The sequence below is a fragment of the Spodoptera frugiperda genome, chromosome 9 (assembly GCF_023101765.2).
Source record: "Spodoptera frugiperda isolate SF20-4 chromosome 9, AGI-APGP_CSIRO_Sfru_2.0, whole genome shotgun sequence".
NCBI classification, from domain to species: Eukaryota; Metazoa; Arthropoda; class Insecta; order Lepidoptera; family Noctuidae; genus Spodoptera; species Spodoptera frugiperda.
In genome coordinates, this window is record NC_064220.1 from 11,305,437 (window position 1) to 11,330,309 (window position 24,873).

Below are 24,873 nucleotides of genomic sequence, written 5' to 3' on the forward strand. Positions count from 1 at the left end.
TCGATCGTCTACCAAAAGAAGCATCTGAATTTGTAGATATGGATTCTCCTATGTTATACCCTTTCAGTGACCTGGTTGAACGTATGGGAATCAATATACAAAGTGCGCATAGCGAAGCCTTCGATCTAGAAGTAAAGAAACTGAAAATGAAAAGTTATGCTCCTCGCCTAGCTAAGCATCGTCAATTATTCGAGGAGTCTCTTACAACTGTAGAAGGGGATTTTAAACGGCTCTTGGAGCATCGGATACAAGAAGCTAGAATCTCAAATGTTCGGTTCATGTCACAAATAAAATTGTTTAGCGAAGGTGGTACGTATGCCGCCTTTGAAGCTACAAAGACGTGCAATGCGTTGGGAAGAGCAACAGATGCATTAGAATCGTGCATTCATAAGTGTTTGGATGCTATGCACCAACGTCGTGTGCACTTATTAGCGCATGCGGACCAGCAAATGCATCCACTGATGAAAATAGTTGAGGAATTTGTCAAACCTCAATCCAAACAGGCCGCTAAATCACCTGGGAAAGCAGATAAGAAAAAGCCTGCCTCAAAGAAAAAATGATTTGCGCTAATTATATGAAGTTGTTTTATTTGTCTGTTAAACTGAAATGTTTATAACTATAGCTTGACAATACGATAGTTTCCTAATAGTCAAATACAACATTTTTATCGAAACGTTAAAAACGTTACTTTTCTATGAATTTTGTAGGAAATAGCAACTTATGACGTCATATTTTTTGCGGAAAAAATGTGCGGCGTGAAATGACTTACTTACTTCGCTAAAATTAGCTAAAAAATTACGTACGATTATTTTTATTATATTGAAAAGTCAAAATAATTTATTTTTGACCTAGGAAACTACCCAATTATTTATCTGAACTGAACTCAGCTTGGTATCTAGTCCTGTATGGAACTCGACTGTCGCGGCAAGCTGCACTATTTTCATATTTTCATTACGCGTCAGCAAACGTGTTATTGTTCCAGGTGCGATGTTGCCAGATGTATGAACTCGTTATGATTGAATTGTTATTTATTTTCATTTGTCGTTCAAACTACGTTTGTTAATCTAGTTAAGTTTTCTCTCAAATAAAATATTGTTTTGTTTGTACTTTCAGTACTATTTCGGTTTGATACCAAAGTCAAAATATAAAAATGGATTGACATTTTTAGTCTGCTGAACTGATTTAAGTGATTTTACTAAATATTTTGTAAAAGTTGTTTGGAGGTTTTGATGTGTGAGAAAATATAAAATCATGTTCTTGTGTGCCCGAAATAAAACATTTGCTCACTTCTATTTAACTAGTTAAAATAAAAGAAATAAATTCCTTGTCGACATGGATGTTCCATGTAAAGGAAGATGCAAATCCTGGTCCCACTTCCAATAGCTGTGTGTGTTACATTATTGGATAGGTAATTTTGAGTTGAATAAAAGTCTATGTAGATAAAATTATCATGTTTAATAAAGAATAACTCTGAACTGACTAAGATTTGGAACTTGGCGCCATGGTAACATTTATTCAGCTCAAATTACCTATCCAATAATGTAACACATAGCTATTGGAAGTGGTACCAGATTTCATAGAAACTTTGGCATCTTCCCTTCTCCATGAAATAGTCGACAGACAACCAACATTAAGCCAAGTAAATGAAACCACATTACTTTGTCGTCCACGTATAAATTACACAAAGGTAGAAAGGCCTCAGATTAATTAGATACTAATTTAACGTAGAAACTTTATCTTACAGTCTAATTAATCACTCAGATTAAAGGTCATGTATGTGGGTTATGTAACTAAGGGAACGGTCTGAAGGCAAGGTATAATAATATGAATTAAGAATAAAGAATAGCATGAATTATACCGGTACGTATCTACATGATTATGTAATGTGAAGGCAGTTAGGACTTATGTTCTCGGCAGGCTATGTGACTATTTAACTTATAATAAAGTGTGTGATATTAAGTCAAATATAAAGATATTAAACAAAAATGTTTGTATGTTTTTCAATGAAACCAAACTAGGTACTATAAAAAGTCGAATGTCGACTAAAATAAGTTAATTTAGTTTAGCTCGTATATTTGAAACAGTTTTACAAACATAACAGCTTAGCATAGTTTTAAATGCTCAAAAACTTGGCTCAATTGCGAAAGCTAAACTAGCTTATCTTTAGTGGCGGTGTACTTTCAGCTTAATAGATCGAAAAACGCATACGATCTGTACCCTTAGTATAAGTTTAGTTTACCTTAGTAAAACGAAACGAGAGCGCGTTCGGCGTTATGATTGGCCGGCGCGAATGAACCAACCAATGGAAGCGCCGAACGCGCTCTCGTTTCGATCAACGTAAAGCAAACTCGTACTAAGGGTATTGTTACCAAAGCACGTTTTCTTTATTGGCTACTATATTTAGTTACATTCCTCCAGGGTCGAACTACGGCCGGCCAGAAGGGATTGGGGCCTCAGAGATAAGAAAGCGTAAATATTTATCTATTTCCGACTATTTAGCTAGCAACTTCTCACTTATACGAATAGGTCCTTTCTCCCCCCCTTATTGGATAGACACTTCTTAAGGTTATATTCAAATCATGTAATAGTTTTCACAGCTTGTTTAAGATCAAATATCTTTCACATACTGTTTTTTATAGCGCATGCAGTATTATTGTTTTTCTTATATTTTTCTCACACCTATATCTTATTTATTATAGAAAATTCCATCGGTAACCATGGAATAAACAACTAGCCTTGGCTATTATATTCATGAGTCGCTATTTCATAACTTTTGGTCTTTGAAAAACGCTCGCGGCCCATCGGGGGCCTGGACAAATTGGGGCCCAACTAGAAATCTGAACCCTAAGTATGTGGCTTGTCCGACGCTACGTTCTTCCGTGTTTTAGTGGCGAGTCGCAAATTTGGCATTTACGACCTTCAACTACCCTCGCAGGAGTGCTCACGGGTCAGGTACTTATGTTTTAATCATTTAATGTTCTAATTTGCTCTGATTTTGATTGCGAGGTCAGATTTTGGCCTTGATCCATATTATTTTGTTAACCTTATCGAATTTGAATCGAATTTTAACTAAAAGATGTATTTGTAAAGCTAACTTAAATCTTTACTTAACATAAAAATCCGGCTTGAAAAGCAGGAGTGGAACGGGGTGTTTTTTAGTCAGTAAGAGTCTGACACTCCCTCACGCGTCACCGAAGGCGAACTCATTGAATGACTTCCGCCCTTAAGTCTTTGACTGCCAATAGAAAACTGTTGAAGGCAAATTCTCCGCTCTTAATGTCATGTAATTAGCTTATCACCACACCATACACCAGTTACAAACGCCATATACATATGTATTTAATTCACAGCGCTATGTACAAGGCTGGTATAACAATAATGTAATTATACATTCATACACGAGTCGTATATAAACAGATTTCGTTTTGAACAGTTGCGTAATCCACAGTCTCATAAATGAAACTCATTTGGAAGATTTTACCCCAGAGAATTTTTTGTTCTGATTTATATTTTCAACTAATTTTGTGGTAGACAAGGATTGAGTAAAATTTTATTACAGATAATTCAAAGAAAAGAGGTAGAACAATTTACAACAGGGTCTATTTTTATTTATATGGATTCTAACCCCTTTGGGGGTAGGGCGTGGAAATTTGTTTTATCCCAGCAACTCCCTTGGTGATCAAGTTTGGAAAGAGTTATACATCTGTTCGGATTTATCGCCACAAAGTCGATGTATCAGCCCTGTCTCTCGGGAATTAGCTAGTTTTTGTATGAACCTGCATCAACTCGGTATATTTTCAGAACGAGTTTTTGAAGATCCAAATTTATTTATGTTTTCCCTAGCTTCGATTTTCACTTTCAATATCGAGTTTTTGTTTTTCATGTGGAATATTATTTTACAAGGTTTTATATATTTTAGTTTACAAGGCTCAATATTAATAGGGAATAATGTTGTACTGTACAACACATGAATAAAGAGGTAAAGATTGGGCTTAATGTCTTGAAACTTATTTTGAATACCCTTGTCTTTTCCATTGATAAGACATGATTGAGACAAGTATTTTTCATTCTTTCGTTCTCAGAATTGATGGAATTCAAATTTATCATAAATTCACTTGTAGCGTTGTAACTTTAACAGTAGCAAAATGGCTTTACACGACTCCGGTAAATGTTGGGCTTTATTGAAATTTATTACGCTGCCATCTATTCGGTTAAAATTCTCAGTTGTAGCGTGGAGTTAATGAATGTCGCCAATGTACATATGTGAGAATGTTTCTCTGTTGTTTAAGCTAAGTAACTAAAATATCGTCTTATTGTGTTTATCTTGTTTGCTGCACGGTTGGTGGGCAACCGGCTGCCGTGCAACGTGTTGCGGGCTAGATTCCCGCACGTAGCAATTCTTTGTGAGATCCATAAATTGTTGTTTCGGGTCTGGGTATTATGTGAATGTGAACTTGTATGTTTGCAAACGCTCCTCACGACATAGTAGCAATTCCTAGGGTGGTTAAACGGTTATAAAAAAAACTTGCCATTAGTGTTCTATTTATAATATAAATACATATTATAGATCGACACTGAAAGAAATCCACAATACATAGACAAAGAAAATTATTATAAAGCCGGCGTATATTGTGTCAATCAAAACACCCCATTGACATGACCTCAGAATATCACAAAAGAAGTAAATATGAAATAATAAGCTGGCAACACTAATGTATCGATTTTATTGTAATGGCAAGGTCGAGGTTGTCAAGACATGGTTACTAGACAAGCCGCCATGTTGAATTCTGGTTTACGATGGAACTTTCTCAATTTGAAGGTGTATTGCCTTAGTTTCGGTCTTAACTGTACAATGTGGACTCGTTACATACAATTTCTTTTTTAAATTGTTTGATAACATTATAATATAATGACACTTTGGTTTCCTAGAAAGACTAGGCAATATGTAATTTAAGTAATAATTTATTTTAAAAGACAAAAGATCTGATTCTCATATTTATAATAGTTACTTTATTTTTGCTTTCTTTTGTAAATAATTCACTAAGCGAAATTTGAAATTACGAATATTTCACAAAGAAAACAGCTGAATAGAATCATACAGTCATGTGTATTTGTTTTAGAAAGAAGAACTTTTAAAGAGACAGACTGTTATTCTAAAATACATGTAAGAAATAAATATTAATTTTCACTGTCCACAAAGGCAGTCAGCTTCTGACAGAATAATGTAACATGTACTTCATCATCTGTGGACCAAAGGGTCTTGTTTGAATATTAAAGACTGGGCTTACTATGAATAATTCTCTGACCTCATTAGGTCATGTGCTACAAAATTCATATAGGGCGAGCCTGAGTCGGTTAATGCAGGTAACAGAGCTGTGTAAAAATGTACTAATGTACTAATGGTAGTTAGGTAATTGAACCACAATGACTCCACATAGTATAGTGTAAAAATATGTTAGTAAATGCAGGAAGAAATCCTGGTGCAGTTTGTTACGCTACCGGTTTCAATAACCGATCTGAATGCAAAATATTTAGATATAGTGTCGCACTCAGAGACATTTTAATGATTATTTAAACTGTTCATTAGTAACGATTTTGTATCGAAAACAATTGCTAAGGACTGGGTTATGTAAGTAGGTAATTATTAAATGATTCTGAGTACGGCGGATAGATGATTAACACATTGAACGCCTTGGTGGTCACCGGTGAGCGACGTTAGCGGAGGATTTGCCTTTAACAGTTTTCTATTGGCAGTCAAAGACTTAAGTTCTAAAATGTCGTAAATCGGGAGGATTAAGCTAGGTTATTGAAATCAGTAGTAATAGAACTTGATACGTTTCTAACTGGCTGAAATAAAGCCTGTAATTAATTACGAACCCTTCTTTCACTGTTCCTGATAAATTGGCTTTTGGAAAACTGTTAGTTCAGTTCGAGGTCGCGTCGTACACTGATTGATTGAATTTGCCATCTTGCCCTGATATATTGTTGTGATTTATGGCCGGTTACCCGATTGCAAAATGCTCCAATTCATAGCATAAATTAATGCCTTTTTTAGTATATGTAGAAAGGAAGGTAACTTATTATCATTAGATTAACGTACACAGACAAAACAAACGTATTATATTAACACATTCTAGAAAACCATTATTTGCAATACAATGCAAAAAATCGTTTTCCGATCCGAGAAAGAAATCCGAGCTTCTGAAGGTTGTTTACATTTCGACACTCGCACCTATAAAAAAATAATGCCTCTGGGAACGAATAAATTGTTTCCCGAGGTACTAATTACGTACAAATATAAACAGACATTAATGACATTGATCGCTGGAAGTTCATCTTTTCTGTCAATTACTTCGGTTCGGTCCGTTTCAAACAAGAACTCTTTCAATAAATAGCGAACTTGATAAATAAGACAAGCAGCCAGTAATGGCGTCGTGTTTCAAACATGGCTGCCACGGACAAGTCTTTGAAGACTTGCACCTCGTAATTTAATACCAACATTGATTTAAACTTTGCAAACGTTATTTCAGTATTGCGAATTTTAGAGCGCTTGAAACGAGAACCTTTGGCGTAGGAATAGAGCTTGAGTACACTACATTTTTGGAGACTTCATGGGCACTGTGCACTATGGTGTTTAATTCAAATGTGGGTTGTGGCAAGTGTTATAAGATTTTGAATCTAGCTTTAATATAGTTATAAATTGAATTTAAACTATACAATTTAGGAAAAAAAAACGTTTTGGTGGGTTGGTATAAATATGTATTGTTATGTGTAATGTAAAGTAGGTATCATTTTAGGTGTGTGTGACGAGTTAAACTTTAAAAGCAACGAGGAGTATTAACAGTGGATCCGATAAAATATTTTAAATTTCTCGAACGTTTGAACGAGGTCTGGAATGTGTACCTACAACTACAATGCTTGACAATAACCTTGTTCTCTATTATAAAGAGACTATAAACATGACTTGCGAAAAGTGGGAATACTAGGGTAAAGTCTAAAGTTCCCGAATTTCTGTGTAATTATCTACGGTCTGTGACCCCACAGTCCGCAGGGTATCTCATTAACAGTTATAATGTTTTACATTTTCTAATTACTCTTTGTACCTAGTCCTGAACTGTAATGAACCCTGAAATGGACTTATACCGAGATAACCTCTTGACAGACTTAAACTTTTCAAGTTGTTTTAAAGTCAAAGTTCACGCGTTTCTCCTGATTAGTTGGATTAACGAAAATATCTTTCGAATTATGTGCTTGAATTTGGTGGGAAATGGAACGCCTATCCATGCATACAAGTAGTTCCAAAAAAGAGATGTCCTAAAAACAAGAAGCTCTATACAGGGTGTAACAAAATACCCATATACATCAAGAGGCACTGAAGAATACAGGTTTAATAGAATCTCTACACAAAGTTTCAGCCTAAAATTCGTTAAAAAAAAAATTGGTACCAAATTCTTGATGTCGTATGATTCTTGATTTTAAATCATACAAACGTGTCACAACACTACAGGGGTCGAGACATTTCTTCTGTAAATCTGATCGCCTAGTACCTATCTACTAATTTTGATTAATTATTTAATTTTCATTCGCGCGGCGGCGACGATGCGTACGTAGGTACATTAGACGCTTTGTTTGCCTAGTACCTGTATGCTAAAATTTGCCTAAATATTAAAATGAAAAATTTATTTAACTTACATTTTTAAAGATGTGGTTCGATGTGACCACCGTGAATACACAACACACTTTTGCTTGCTTGTAAAACAAATCTCAATCACAATCACAACAATATCAAACACCTTCTGAATGCTACGTTAATAATCTTCTCTCTTACAAACACTGTTACAATACCAACGAAAGATAATTCAACTCCACATTAAAGAAATTGCTAATATTTTTTCGTAAAACTAAAATTCTAATATTTTTTTCTGAAATACTGAGATGACTGAAACGTTCATGATGACAATATTATGTCAACCCTGACAACTAGGGCTGGCGATCTGAGATCTTCTTCCCGCGAACCAAAAAGGTTGATACCTATTTTTAATCGGTTCCCATTATTATTAAATCGGTAATGTAAATTAGATTAGGAATGATATTTCTATGTATTCCACTGTAAAGAAATGCATTGAATAGTAGCCAATTAAAATACAACATGTGTGTTTTATCTATTAATTTAATCGAATACGTATTTTAGAAATAAACGTCGAATTTGACTACAGACTCTTATTAGCCCTGAAAAAGTTAACAACTTAGCCTTAGTTTACAAGTAACTAATGTAGTTACAAATAATATTTGATTTTTACAGTGTCCTTTTAACTATTATGAAATACATCGAACCAATAACGATTAATCGTATTTTCTTTAAATCGGTTTCTTTCGGGGCGAGTCTCCCATCCTAAATGACAATTCCTATGTACAGAAAGAGAGAGACATCCAAAGAGAGTAGCCAACAGACGATGACAACATTTCCATCTCTCTCACATAATACACTCAAGCAACGCGTGCGACTGGGAAACAAGATTTTATCGTATTTAATATGAAATTAGGGATCTGTGAGTGCGGAACCGTTTTTCAATTTATGTAATGACAATTCTCGTTTCTTATGGATTCCTAGTACTTTTGCATGTTAACTAAACTAAGCTGCTGAGTTTTTCGTGAAATTTTTTGTCTATCTATCTGTAAATTCTGTCGGTAATTTAATTAAAATAAAGAACGGAACCCACTGTGAGTTTATTTGTACTAGGAGACACATAATTTGCTTTGAATTGATGTTTAGGGTTCAAATATTACGATATGAAATCCTTTTTCGTAGCGTCTTCAATTATTGTAATAACAATTCTCGTTTCTTATGGGTTCCTAGTATTTTTGCATGTTTTTCTCTTTAAGACTAAGCTTTTTTTTTAAATTCTGTCAATCTCTCTAAACGCCTCCAAGTAAAAACGTACATTAAAAAATTATTCAAGAACGGAACCCACTGGGAGTTTTTTGTACTAGGACACACATAACTTGCATAGAATTGATATTTAGGGTTCAGTTGAACACAATATTATTATATGAAACCCTTTTTCGTAACGTCTTCAATGTATGTAATAACAATTCTCGTTTCTTATGGGTTCCTGGTACTTTTGCATATTTTTCTCATTAAGACTAGGTAAGGTAGGTAAGAGTAGGTACCCACAACAGAGAGATAGGAGACAGAGATTGACAGAAGTTCAAGAAAAGCTCAACAAGTTAGTTTAGTCTTAGTGAGAAAAACATGCAAAGGTAGATTACTTCACTCATTTGTTTGCAAAAAAAATGGTATCTCTTTGTATCACGTAAAGACCAGATAGGTACCTAATTATTTTATATCCTTACGGATACCCTTGTATGTACTTAGCGTAATTTAAAATTGGTGCGGGTCACACGATTCGCATGCTAGCGTGTCTATTTAGAAAAAAAAATAAGCATCGCGCTAACGGACACGTATGCGGAAGACGAGATTTTCTTTTACAAATGCCCGGTGTTTGTACTCGCTCGAGGTTTTGACTTAGTTTGTCTACAAACATATTCTTTGTTTTTTATGAAAACCTTTCTTCTTAAAACAATTTTTAAGAAGAAAAAAAATTACGAAAAATAAATATCCGGAACCCTTTTTTCATTTATTCTAAGAAATACCAGGAGTAAGGGTTTTGATTTTATTTAAGTACATTGAGTGCACTTGCACTGACACCGATCAGCTGATTTCTTGCAAGTGATGTAATGATTTCATTTCCAAATGTAGGATTTCATGTATCTTATGTATTGGAAAAATTCATAACTTCGTTCCATGAAAACATGAGTTTAAAAAACCCTTCCCGTATCGTTTGTTATGTTGTCTAGAAACCGTGCACTTGATGTGTATACCCCCTTTTTGTTACACGTTGTATATTGTCTAGTTCTAGCTTATGATCACTCGACTATGGAATCAAGGTAGTTTAACCTTTTATACGGCGATATACAACAATAGAAAATGCATTGTGTCTCGCGTGGATCTGCGTTCCGGCACACAATGGGTTAAAGAACATACCTACATATATATATCCAAAATCCTGAAATATCGCATCTACTTTCATAATAAATGTATAATGACTAGCAACCCTACAGAGGCGACCTTGTCCAATTTAATATTATCATAATAAAAAGCTCTCATTTGAAAGAGAATAAAAATGACAAACACGTACTTATATTTGAGATAAAATGTTAATATAGTACCCATGTCTGGACCGTTTTATCTAACAAATGTAAATGGCCCTTTTCCCTGCTTTTGTTTAAATTCAACCTTTTTTGTTCTCCCCTTCAGGACTCCATTTGAGCGGTGTAATTAAACTTTATCTTATTTTTTTAATTTCTGTAGACTTACTATTTATGTCATTTTCTGTTTACGTAAACTGCTTCTAGTGGCAAGGATTTTATTCAGTCTTATGAATACTTAACACAGAACGAAGACTACTTACTTTTCTGGTTTTAAAACTAAAACTTCGTGATCAGCTGTTACACAGCTTATAAATTAAAATGGCTGGCAAAGTTCTGTAATAATAAGTTAGACGCATCTATTAATCTATGTGACTGTAGCATCGCCAATTCCTTGCTGAATTCTCATTCCCAAGTAATTGAAATTCAGGTCAAAGTAATATAGACATTGTAATGTGTAAGCTTAAGGTTTAATTTTTAATTAAACTGTTCTCGTATAACTGGGGGCTATCATTAAGTATTCTGTTACCTTAAATGTAGGTACATGATGCGTACAAACTTTCGGGATTTACAACAAGTTATAACTTGCAAACTGGCAGAAAGTTCTAGACCTGCCAACGCGGCTTCTTGTCGAAAGATCTGAGGCTTGTTACCTTTATCTATCGTTAAAATATGATTCATAAACCATACCGTAATATCTCTTTTATGATTCCTCAAAGCGATTGGCAACTTGAACTAAAACTCCATATAACTTTTATTTTAATTTACATAAGCACATAAATAATGAACTTCGCGCTCTTTGCAGATTATCATGTTTTTAATTAATGAATTTTTAAAACCGCCTACTTTCATCCACCACCCTTATTATGTGAAAATGAGAAATTACTTTTTGTTGACTAGGTATGAACTTTTTTTTTGTATATTAGCTGTAGTTTAATTCACTTCTAGTCTTAGAATTGGAACTTGATGTTTACCTATCCGTTAGTATAGTTTCCGATATTTCGGCACTGTTGCAAGGTGGTTGCAAGCGCCATGATCACGTCACAAGTTCATCGGTGATCATAGCGCTTGCAACAGTGCCGAAATATCGGAAACTCATAGAACTAGAAAAACATGGTAAATATCCCGTTTTAAGTTCCAATTCTAGTGTTAGTGACAATGTCAGTTTAAAAACTTACTTCTAGTCTTATTCAAGCGTGATCTTATACGAAGGTGACATTTTCTCATTAAATAAATAATAATAAACTATGACTTATTCGTAGTAAACTTATCTTATATACAGTCACACAAATATGGTCTTTAAGTAGCTGGTAACAAGTCATCTAATCAGTAGACATCGGCCCTAGTCAGCAGTGCTCTCTCCATTAGTTTTTATGAGATAACTTGGTAGTTAAACATAAAATCCAATATTACAAAACTTTGTATTATTGGCTCAAGTTAGGAAGGGCAATAACACTTCTTGTTTATTCTTTAATCAAACCGTGTAACTTTAAAGTTGAGCATATTTGATAAAGATACGGCAACAAATATTATTCAGCAATACCACCACAGATGGGGCCCAGTAGGGCTGATGCCTGATCCGGAGCGCCGAACTACCTAGCGGGCTTACCGGCTCGAAAAGCAGGAGTAGGAAATTAGTGGTTTTTAGTCAGTAAGAGTCTGACACTCCCTTTCGCCTCACCCAAGGCGAGAGAAGTCATTGGATGATTTACCCACTTAAAAAAAACCAGGATTCTAACTCGGGGGTATCGTATATCGTACGTTCAGAATTAGAAATGATATACATAACCTTTAAAATCTATAAAACCCACAAAAGTATATCTAAAACCTTTGTCTTTTGTCCATGAACAACTGATATACTTTATAAAATATTCATCTTATCCATAACATTTATTACATAATATTAAAAACAATGTCCCGGGGCGGATAGCGAGAGGTTTATTTATAGATCGACGAATTATAAGCTAATTCAATAACTCAATATTTTCTTTCGCCAAACATGTGTAAAATTGTCTTCGAAGATAAAATTTATTGTTTTTGTCTTTTCTACGAAGAAGTCGTTCTGTGCAGATGCATATCACCTGCACAACATGAGCCCATGACCAATCATTGATGGACTATGGGTTTTTTCTACGTGTGAGGGATTTGTCAACTTCGCGCTTGACAGGTGACTTTTTTAAGGGGGAATAATCATCCAATAACTTCTCTCGCCTTGGGCGAGGCGAGAGGGAGTGTCAGACACTTACTGACTAAAAATCACCCCGTCCCTACTCCTGCTTTTCGAACCGGAGCCCCGGTAAACCCGCCAAGTAGTTCGCAGCTCCGGATTTGACAGGCAATTTGGATGTCGTAGTTTATTAGAGAGATTCTACCTTGTTTCTACAAATCTTTAGTCCTTTATTTAGCTGAGTCAACTCTATTATTAGAACTTATAATGGGATATTTACCATGTTTATTCATTTTATCGAGTTTCCGATATTTCGGCACTGTTGCAAGCGCCATGTTCACGGATTAACTGGAGAACTCTTACGACACCGGCGGAAAAAGGAGGAGTGACTTCAGAAAATAGACGACTTCTGAAAGCATAAAAAATATTTTAAATATACTTATAGGTACTGTTACATTCTACAAGGTGAAAGCAAAGCTCAAAGTTTGCGTGACTAATGATCCGTCGGCCCTAAGAAATGATATTTTCCCTGGGCAATGAGAAATTATATAAAACAACGGTGATGGATACTGTTTTCTTGAAATGTCCCTTTTTATTTAACCAGAAGATGTATAGCGGTACTGGGATTTTCTTAGGTAATGATTTTGACCTTGATTGTTTATTATTTTTCTGTCCTCTTGATGCCTTGTAAAGCCTGATAAATGTATAAATAACTGAATATGAGTTAGGGGTACAATCTCGTCTGATTTTCTTTTACCATACTTATATAATTGTACCTAGGTATTTTCTCAAACAGCCGCATAATATATTATACTGTATTATGTAGGTGATAATATTTCTACGGCTTTTTCATCTACGAAGGCATAAAAACTCGCCATTAACTACAAAAAACAAAACGTATTTTACTCTCAATTTTCTAAAGGAAATTGTTACTCATGAAACCGCCTACAAAAAATAAATAGCCTTCATTATACGAAATCCTATTTTATCACAACACATTCGGGATTAGTGTCATTAAAATATACTTACGTGTACGTACAATGTAAAAATGTAAATTATGGCTTTAGTTAATTATTGCGGGAGTGAGGAGCAAAACTTGTTAATCCTCCATTTTGTTTTATTAATCTCTCTAGCCTTGCGACTTTCATAATAAAGTTTTAGCCTCTCATTATAGCGGTCTGAGTGGTAGGTGTACCTACCAGTATTTATTTTAATAACTTTTTGATTACACTTTAGCTCTTGAAAAAAAAACTGGATCGCTCTCTGCATCAACTAAGGTATTTTTTTTTAAGCGGGGAAAATCATACAATGACTTTCTCCCTTTTTGGGCGAGGCGAGAGGGAGTGTGAGACTCTTACTGACTAAAAACCACCCCGTTCCTACTCCTGCTTTTCGAGCCAGAGCCCCGGTAACCTGCTAGGTAGTTCGCAGCTCAACTAAGGGATATAGGATATTAAGTTTTGAGTAAATGCTTTCTTAAAACCATTACCATGGGCAAGCTTATATTCAAATTCGTTACATAGGTTCTTCCAATGTTCACTCATTTATTTGAAAAAACATAATAGGCAAAATATGCCTGCCTCATAAGATCCAGAAACCAGGAACTGGTGTTTAGAATGTGCACTTATGACCTGGGTAGTCGGCCAGAGTCATCATCCATTAAACTAAAAAAAAATTGAAAACAAAACATACTCACCTTAAGTAGTGGACATTTTGTGTTATTCAAAAAGGAGTATATTCACTGTGCAATTTGCTTAATATTCCTCCGTTTACATTCTGGAACTATGCGGACAATACGTTTAATTTTCCGCGACAAATATTCCGTCCCGACCCCTGCTGTTATTTCCGACCGAAACGTTTTCCACATGTACGATGTAATGAACAAAGTCATACGTTTGCATTTTATTAAGGGAACCGCAGGAAAAACTTGGATGAAAACTGCCTCACGAGTTGGCGTTTTATAACTACATATGCTTACTGTCTCTACCCTTAGTATGAGTTTGCGGGAGTCGATCCCGCTACACGTTGCGCGGCAGCCCGTCGCTCAGCTCACCAACATAAACATTATTGTATATTTCTGTCCTTATGCCTAAATCAAAAAGAAACTTACATACGATTCTTAATTTTTTGTATTTTTTTTTCAGTGTTTTTAAATACAACATACTCGTATTTATTTTGCAGGTACTTATGTAACATTTTATTTAAGTTGAAAAGGGATTTCAAAACATGCCTTCATGAATGAATAAAAGGGTACCGTCTACGTCTCTCTCAATTTTCACTGCGCAGCTTAAGTATCAGATACATTTTATTACATTGCAACATGTTTGTAGTGTGTAAACAGAGACAGTATGTTAATACTGTTATAAAGGAATAATAAAATACCTTGTTTTACTTCTTTCATGATTGAATAACTTAAAAGAAAATAACCGTCATCAATTTTTTTCGCCACCTCCATTTCTTTTAAGTCAGGTAATATGATTAAAACCTTCTTAGTCTGAGAATACTATGCTGAAAACCGCATCAAAATCGGTTGAACCAAACGCGCGCTAATTGTGCAAACTGAGAACCTCCTTTTTTAAAGTCGCTTCAAAATATATCTCACTCTCACATTGTCTCGTCATCACAAAGCATTCACATTGTACGTGATTAAGTATCTCACCCAATGTTATATGAATGAGTTTGACTACATCCATCAGACACAAACACCAAACTTCGTGATCAGAAGGAAACACATCAATCATTCTTTGCCCACTTAAGGCAGACATACGTCATCCTTACGCATCTCTATAGTCGTTCGATCGTCTATAGTCTACCATCGTCAATCTATATATTAATACGTGATGCAAAAACTTTGGACCCCTTTTTACGAAAATGGCGCGGACGTAGGAGCATAAAATTTGGTACACTTATAGTTTATGTGTAGGAGAAGTGCAGAACGCTAATATTTTTCAAAAATAATGCTTATAAAGTACATTAAATCAATAAATAAAACATTACACACACTACCATGCATAGTATCGTATTTGACAAAACGTCAAAATCGACAGACATTGCGATGATATTCTCACGTCTCATATGAATAGAGTTTTCCTGTTCATGATGCGCCAGAATATATTAATTTGAATTTTACAAAACTAATAGCAATTCGTTAAATAAAAATTATCCTTGAACGTGTCTTAAGTGGTATTGTAAATTAAATCGTATATGGTCGAATTTCGACCACTAGGCGACCACTAGTAAATTTTATTTCTTTTTTTACAGTTGGAGAATGTGCAGCTCCTGGACAAGTATAACCTACGGAACCCGTCGAAGGGCACCCTGTACTTCGCGACCACACACCTCATATTCGTCGACCATGAGATGAGGAAGGAGACATGGGTATGTATTCTGAAATTAATCACAGTAACCTTTTTTTTTGAGGGGGGAAAATCATCCAATGACTTCTCCCGCCTTGGGCAAGGCGAGAGGGAGTGTCAAACTCTTACTGACTAAAAACCACCCCGTTCCTACTCCTGCTTTTCGAGCCGGAGCCCCGGTAAACCCGCGAGGTAGTCCGCAGCTCCGGATCAGATCACAGTACCCTTAGCACGAGTTTGCTTTACGCTTAAAGTCATCGAAACGAGTGGCCAGTGCCAATGAATTAACCAATCAGAGCGCCGAAAGCGCTATCGTTTCCATGGTAAGGGTAACTCATACTAAGGGTACTGATTTCAATACAAAATTCCAATGAACTAATGTCAAATCGATCTTAGTTCAATGGTTTTGGATTGTTCGTTCGTTCGTTCCACATCATCGCTTACCACCAGGCGAGATGGTGGCCAAACGCCATCCTATTAAGTATAAAAAAACTTAACTACTTACCCTTTTCATAACAACTTTACCGGTAACGCACCTGTAACTCGTCTAGTGATATGGGTGTCATTGGGCGGCGCTGATCACTTACCATCAGGTGATCCGTCTGCTCGTCTGCCTCCTATTCCATAAAAAAAAAACTACAACAGGCATACATAACGTTATAGTTAATTAATAATCCAAAATCATTATGACTACCTTACTGACATTTCATCCAATTCAGTTAATTTGTTATTTCATTAATAATTCAAGTATTTGAAACCTGTCTAGCTTGTGAATAGTTGAAACGTTCATTAAGGTAATTAATTCTAAGCTTTCCACTTGATTGAAGACGCCATTCATATAGTTATGTATCGTTTACTCAAGATTGTCTTAATATGAAAGCTCTGACGTGTTCTAAAATGTATTTCAAATAAATTCGTAATGGCTCGCATTTTATTATTGAAAATATTGGCAAAATTAATGTACATACGTATGCAAAAGACGCATTCGTCTGGTCAGATACGTACTAAGATTTCATAATTTCAATCAATTTTGTATAAGACAATAGGCATACTAAATTAAATATCATGTTTCTCTGCCACTATCCTAGTACAGCGATGCCCGACTAGTTACGAGCCCTACCGGAGCCCTTATAATACGTAACTGATTCGAATACGAGTCATTGGAACTTGAGACAGAATATTTACCATGTTTATTTATGTCTATGAGTTTCCGATATTTTGGCACTGTTGCAAGCGCCATGATCACGGATGAACTGGAGTATATGCGGGTGGATGTTTATGAGCAGACAAATCGGTCTACCCTCTTTTTAGTTCGTTTTTTGCTAATGACACCGCTATCACTGTCACTTGTATCACTTGCAACTCGATTTACTTCTTTACACACAAAACTCACTGTGTAAGGAAACTCATAGCATAGGCGTAGCCAGGGGGTTCAAACCCCCCCAAAAATGCATACCTAGACATTACAGAGCGTTATTTCTAGTTAGCATAGTACATCTCCTGTTTGGCAAAGGTCTCTATGACTCCCTATGAATCTGTTTATTACATATAACATAAATTGTTTTTTTTTTCTCATGAATGAAGGAAGTTTTGTTCGTTTTACTTTCTTGAACCCCTCCCGATACTAAAACCTGGCCACGCCTATGACTCATAGACATGAATAAACATGGTAAATAACCCAATTCAAGTTCTAATGACAGTGTTAGTGATCATGTCAGTTTAAAAACTTAGGTATATAGCGGCTATGAGTGCCCTATAATTAAAAAAATATGCAGTATATGCTAACAACTATTTTCACCAGATTCTCCTGATGCACATATCGTCAGTGGAAAGGTTGCCGATCACAACGACCGGGTCTCCGCTCCTGGTGAGGACAAAGACGTTTCAGTCGGTGTTCTTCGTGATTCCTCGCGAGAGAGACTGCCATGAGATGCATCAGACTCTGCTGAGGCTCAGCCAACCAGGTACCTACATTTTAACTTATAACTAACAAACCACTTACTTTCCTGGCATTTTTATTGTATACAAGCAAACCCGGCGAACTCCGTTTCGCCACCAGATTCTTTGCTTATTTGTCTATCAGAGGTGGCGCTGTATGTGATAAATAAATGATTATCCCTGTGTTCCTGCATTTCTCTCCCTAATTTTTTATTTGCTATTAACCTTACGGAGCCCGAGACCTTTCCAACGAATGTAAAACCGTGGAAATTGGTTCGTGCGTTCTGGATATTATAGCGTCAGGAAGGAAAACCCGGCTTATTTTTATATTATAGAAGATTAAAATATGTATACATACGTAAAATTAATTTTTAAGGCGTCTCTTCAGATGTCTAATCCAATCTGTGATATCTGTTGTTTTGCGGCTTTTCTAAATTGAGTTGAAAAAGTATATCTTTATAATATTTTTGACGTAAAACAAATTTATTTCAGTACACATCGATGAGTTGTACTGCTTCTTCTACAAATCGACGCCGGACGACCTGCCTAAGTCGGCTGGATGGAACTTCTTCGATATTCAGACGGAATACCAGAGGATGAACGTTCCCAACGACCAATGGGTTCTCTGCACCGCCAACAAAGATTATGAGGTAAGCCACAGAATCATTAAAATAAATAAATACTAAGTTTCAGCTTTATATCCTAGAATCTAGGGCATGAGTAATAAATAATAGTATGCTCATTCTTGATCTTCTAAGAATTTGATTGCTGTCAATTATAGAAAGTATACCTAGTTGCTTTCTTGTGACAGATAAAGAAAAATGATTGCTTTATGAGTCGAATGGTCTCGAGTTCAATTCCCGGAGTAGGTAAAATATATACGGTAAAATGGGGTGAATAGGGATCGAGAGGTGAATAAGGACAGAAGAGGGGTGAATAGATACTATGAAGAATTTCCCTATACCTATTCACCTCTCTTCTGTCCCTATTCACCTCTCGATCCCTATTCACCCCGTTTTACAGTATTGAACTTTTCGTAAATTTCAGTGGATATAAGGTTGATTGTAATTTTCTTACCATTCCAGCTGTGTGACACGTACCCGAGTGAGGTGTATGTACCGGCTCGCGCCTCCACGGCGGTCCTGCTCGGCAGTGCGAGCTTCAGGTCGCGCGGTCGACTGCCCGTACTCGCATACCTCCACCACAATAAAGCCGCTATAGCACGCTGCAGTCAGCCTCTCAGCGGCTTTTCTGCTAGGTCAGTTGCTTTTATTATATTATTTAATTTCGTTTGAACACAATTGGATGCCCAATTTCCAATCCACCCATTTCAATCTTCCCAATCCCCGATTCCCCAACAACCCTTAAAAGGCCGGCAACGCACTTGTAACGCCTCTGGTGTTTCAAGTGTCCATGGGCGGCGGTGATTGCTTTCCATCAGGTGATACGTCTGCCATTTTATAAAAAAAAAAACTTGTGTTGTGTTTCGTCGTGTGCGTGAAGGTAGGTCCAATCTTCTTTTCATCATCAATATCAAATCACTGAAAGTCGGAAGTTGCTTGTAACTCGTCTGGTGAGACTGCCCATCTGTAGCTGGTGGCTTGCGAACCATGTTGCATTATAAAAATCATTTTTGTCTAAAGTGCAATATCAAACAACATTTTAACTGATCGCGGTTAAGAATTATTTTAAAGATATTTAAGTAGCGAGCAAGGGTAGCTCGTCGCCTGACCAGAATCAGACCTATGCGTCCCCTACGCATTAATACTCAAAGAGCCATCACACCACCATGGGGCCCAGTAGGGCTGATGCTTGATCCGGACCTGCGGACTACCGTTTACCGGGGCATCGACTCAAAAAGCAGGAGTAGGTACGGGGTGGTTTATAGTCAGTAATAGCCTGACACTCACTCTCGCCTCGCCCAAAGCGAGAGAAGTTGAATGATTTCCGCCCATAAAAAAGGCTAGCTCAAAGAGCTGCTGTCTGTATGATTATTGAAAGTCACAGTTATAATACAAAAATAAAGACAAGTTCATGCTATATTAAGTATTACACAAACGACTCATTTACAACACCTTTTTTAAAAAAAAAAATAAATTTTTCAGATGCATGGAGGACGAACAGATGTTGGATCTGATCAGGAGGGCGAACCCAAACTGCGGCTATATGTATGTGGTGGACACTAGGCCAAGGGTAAGATTTATGATATTTTTTTGTCTATCCTACAAACAAACAAACCGTGAAACAACGCTTGCGTTGTGTGAGTGAGGTTACCGAAGGCCCAATTCCTCCCTTGAGAAGGGGAATATTCCCAAATCCCCGATTCCCCAACAAACCTTAAATTCGTAACCCCCAAAAGGCCGGCAATGCACTTGTAACGCTTCTGGTGTTTCAAGTGTCAATGAGCGGCGGAGATTGCTTACCATCAGGTGATAAGTCTGCTCGATTACCAGTGTGCTCCATAAAAAATCCCCTCTTTTGTAAAAGAGAATCATAGTTTAGTAAAACTTAAGAGTCTACTCTCACGCTTTTGATAATGATGATGATATGATGATAATCATGATGATGACGCCTGTCTTCCATGGGAGTAGGCACAGACAATGGACTGCTACGAATCTGACATACCTTTTTCGCTTCATAAACAGTCATCAGTCTTTTCATGCATGCTCGTCGGTTAAGGGTCCTTTTAATTTGGCTCTTCTTTAAGTCTTTGACTGCTAATAGAAAACTGTTGAAGGCAAATCCTCCGCTAACGTCGCTCACCGGTGACCACCACGGCGTTCAATGTGTTAATATATCGCCAATCTAGTCGATATCAAATGAACTAGTAAACCGTTTCGCCACCAATGTAATTTTTTTGTTGAATCTTCTTTGCTTTAAACCTCACCGGAGCCCGAGACCTTTGCAACGAATGCAAAACCGTGGAAATCGGTTCGTGCGTGAAGTTATAGCGTCAGGAAGGAAATCAGACTTATTTTTATATTATAGAACAATGATGATTATTACTGATTATTACAGTTGGCGCGGTGGTTGGGCGACTGGCTGCCGTGCAACGTGTAGCGGGTTCGATTCCCGCACGGAACAACAATTTGTGTGATCCACAGATTGTTGTTCCGCGTCAGGGTGTCATGTGTATGTGAACTTGTATGTTTGTAAACGCACCCAACCTTGACACAGGAGAAAATCCTAATGTAGGGCAATGATTTTTTAATAAAAAAATAAATAAATTACTTCCAGATCAATGCGATGGTGAACCGAGCTGCGGGCAAGGGTTATGAGAATGAAGCTTTCTATGAGAACATCAAGTTTCAGTTCATGGGCATCGGCAATATCCATGTGATGAGGAAGAGTCTACAGAAACTGGTCGAAAGTATGTATTTCTTTGAGTCACCTTTATATCTTGAACTATCTGAGCTTACCGAAATTAAAACTGTTTTAGTCCAAAATCTTAGGATTTTTATAAAAATTCAATAGGATTGACGTCACAAATAAACCTTATAGGTTGGATTGCGATCGATTATTAATATTGGTCATCATACTAAAGAACTACCAGTACCCTTAGTACGAGTTGATTTTACGTTGACTGAGATCGAAAAGAGAGCGCGTTTTCGGCGTTCTGATTAGCCGGCTCGAATGAACCAACCAATCAGAACGCCGAACGCGCTCTCGTTTCGATTACTTTAAAAGTAAAACAAACTCATACTAGGGGTACTGGTTCGCCTCGTTATAGACTCTCAAGTCAAGAGAAATATTAGAATTTAGCTTTATATTAGAGTTTAGCTTTATAATTTTGAAAATTCTTCCGAACATCTTAATTTGGAGCGTAATACGTTTTAACTTTACGGTTTTAACTTTCTTGGTAAACGTTTTACTATGTTATTTTTGTTTACAGCTTGTGAACAAAACACTCCTACAATGTCCTCCTTCCTCAGCGGGTTGGAGTCCTCCGGGTGGTTGAAACACATCAAGTAAGTCAACTTCTTTATACTTAACTAGCTACTTCCGCGCGGTTTCACCCGCTCTGCTTGGCTCCTATTGGTCATAGCGTGATGTTTTATAGCCTATAGCCTTCCTCGATAAATGCCCTAACAAAAAGAATTATTCAAATCGGTCCAGCAGTTCCTGAGATTAGCGCGTTCAAACAAACAAACTCTTCAGCTTTATAATGTTAGTATAGATATATTTTTTCTTTCAAACATTGCCCGACACTAGGATTTTCTTTTGTCATGGATGTGTTTTGACTGCACGGTTGACTGTTGCTGCAATAGCTGGGTAACTGGTTGCGGTTTCGTGTATCAGCAACACGTTGTGGATTCGGTTTCCGTAGGAATAATTCTTGTGTGTGATACATAATTTTTTATAATGCTCACCCAAGATACATGATAAAATGCCAGTTTGTGGCAAACTTGGGTGTTTTCAAGTCTTAAGTCTGGTGTGGTGGAATGTGGGGGGGGGCGTATATAGTTTGGCCATCTCGCCGATAAGCGATATAGTGGACAAACTGGTACGATATACGCCCCCCCCCCCCTCCAGATTAGACGCACAAGACGGTAGGCTATTACCAATAAAAGAAACGCTAACACGCTTGCCAAGCGTGGAGATTATAGCTGTACGGGCTGTTTGCTCTCGTACATATGATGCTGTATGTAGTTGGTATGTGATGTCGGTAGGATCCCGATGTGTGTTCAGGGAACAGTCAAATGTAAAGACCACCGACACAATTGAGTGATTTATTAACACTAAAATTATATAAAACTAGCAAACCCAGCGAACTTCGTTTCGCCACCTGCTCTTTTCTTGTTTTTTTTTTTTAATTTTCTTTGCTATAAACATCACGGAACCCGTTACCTTTCCATCGAATGCAAAACCGTGGAAATCGGTTCGTGCGATCTGGAGTTATAGCGTCAGGAAGGAAAACCCGACTTATTTTTATATAATAGATTATGTTATGTACAAAAGTCTTCATAATTGTGTCACACTGTCAGCAATACCTACGGCGTGGCACAGTTAATTACAATAATAAGTTATTTCGTAAGAATATACGATACGACTAGCTTATAATCTCCTGTACAAGAGGAGAGTGTTTGACATGACGATGGTGTGTTGCAGGTCTATCCTGGACACGTCGTGGTGGATGGCGAACGCGCTGGAGGCGGGGGTGAGCGTCTGCGTGCACTGCAGCGACGGCTGGGACCGCACGGCGCAGGTCTGCTCGCTGGCCGCGCTCTGTCTCGACCCGCACTACCGCACCATCAACGGGTACCAGGTACTACAGCCTCTGGCTCATGGGAGACACACGTCTCGTTAGAGCTAGTTCAGACACGACGGGAACCGCGCGATTTCAGAATCGCATGGAAATCACGCGAGTCTTATTTGTATGAGTTATTAAGTAATCGTTCAGACATAACCGCGCTGTTCCCGCACCGTTCCCGCGCGGTTTCCGCGCTGTTCCCGCATGTCTGAACTAGCCCTTAGGGATGTGCCATAACAGGCGTTGCACCGTAGGGGCTCCGGAGCAGGTCTATTGAGAGGGGAGCAGGTCTACTAAGAGGACCCGGTGCCCCTTACAGGTGTTGAGGGTGGCCACCGAGGTGGTTTTAGTGAGGTAAAAATCCCACACTCCCTAGTCTTTTATCCCCAAAAGCTAGGCGTCTTTTGAAGGTTTCACCCCGTCACTAAAAAAAGGTACTACAGCCTCTACAAGCTGCACCTCATCAATATAACATACATACATAACTTCACGCCTGTCTCCCATGGAGGTAGGCAGAGACAATAGACCGCCAATTACTATGACTCTTACATACCTCTTCCGCTTCATAAACAGTTATCAGTCTTGCATGCTCGTCGATTAAGTGTAGTTTTAATTTGGCCCTTCTTTAATATATCGCCAATCTGGTCGTTATGTTCGTCTACTGCCTTATATTCGCCTTGTATATTTCTAGAGTGAATTCATTTTGATTAACTTAATAAGTTAATTAACTTTGATTAACTCATCAATATAAATACTATAAAAAACTCGACTTCAATCGGTTGGTTAATGCTGCCTCGTTGGTCGGCTGGTCGCAAGTGAGAGTATCGGACAAGGTGTTCCGAGTTCGATTCCCGGGTCAGGAAAAGTATTTAATGGTTACTTAACTCAGTCCTTAGCAATTGTTTTCGATACAAAATCGTTACTAAGGAATAGTTTAAGTAATCATTAAATGACTCTGAGTACGGCAGTAATTCTACTAATACAAAAAAATACTTTACAGGCGCTGATAGAAAAGGACTGGCTATCGTTCGGTCACAAGTTCACAGCCCGGTGCGGGCACATTGCGTGCGACGGCCGCGAGAGGTCGCCCGTGTTCACACAACTGCTCGACTGCACCTGGCAACTGCTGCGACAGAGGCCTGAGGTTACAACACTTTATTACAAGAAACCGGAGTGAAACCAATCCCCCCTCCCACCTTCAATCCTTAAAAGGCTTTTCCCTAAAAGGTGCTGCCACTGCTCCCTAAAAGGCTGCCAACTACTTGTAACCCCTCTGTTACGTGTGTCCATGGGCGGCATTGCTTACCATCAGATGATCCATCTGCTCAAACAACGCTGTGTAGTTTGCAGTCGTGTCAGTGAGGTTACAGGCCTAATCCCCTAAATCTGCCCATCCCAATCTCTAAATTTACAAACCTCAAATACCTAACCCTCAAAATGCGGGTTATTCTTCTAGTGTTGAGGTTTTTATGGGCGACGCTGATTGCTTACCATCAGCTGATCCAGCTGCTTGTTTGTGAAGAAAATGGATGTTTGACACTTTGTTTATGTCTTGAAATTTAAAATCTCAGGGTACCATGTACTTAGAAATAAATTTATCTTTATCTTATCTTTTATCTTTATGTTTTCAGGCATTCCAGTTCAACGAGAGGTTCCTCCTGACGCTACACGATCACGCGCATGCGTGCCAGTACGGGACCTTTATAGGAAACTGCGAGAAAGACAGGCGCGACTTACGGTATGACGAGTGCACGCTACATATCAGGGGCCTTAGTCTGCTATTACAATTGTGTCAGAATGGTCGATCACTGACCGGTGCAAGAGGGACGGAGCTATGAAGGTTGTATAGCTCCATCCCTCTTGTTCTCTGTTCAATGATCGAACATTGTGACACAATTGTAATAGCAGACTAAGGCCCCAGGCTATGCATAACCAGTACAAACTGACCGTCA

General features: G+C 37.6%; 1 protein-coding gene across 2 annotated transcripts in view; it reads left to right on the forward strand.

The window, feature by feature from the left end:
- Positions 1-24,873, forward strand: part of LOC118271361 (myotubularin-related protein 6) — an 84,578-nt gene that overhangs the window by 49,986 nt on the left and 9,719 nt on the right. For both annotated transcript variants that reach the window (XM_050696054.1, XM_050696053.1), the window contains exons 2-11: positions 15,638-15,754; positions 17,534-17,696; positions 18,163-18,320; positions 18,756-18,928; positions 19,776-19,863; positions 20,908-21,040; positions 21,563-21,638; positions 22,780-22,936; positions 23,922-24,065; positions 24,553-24,659. In XM_050696054.1, coding sequence (XP_050552011.1) covers positions 15,638-15,754; positions 17,534-17,696; positions 18,163-18,320; positions 18,756-18,928; positions 19,776-19,863; positions 20,908-21,040; positions 21,563-21,638; positions 22,780-22,936; positions 23,922-24,065; positions 24,553-24,659 — 1,316 coding nt within the window. The remainder of the gene's footprint in view (positions 1-15,637; positions 15,755-17,533; positions 17,697-18,162; positions 18,321-18,755; positions 18,929-19,775; positions 19,864-20,907; positions 21,041-21,562; positions 21,639-22,779; positions 22,937-23,921; positions 24,066-24,552; positions 24,660-24,873) is intronic.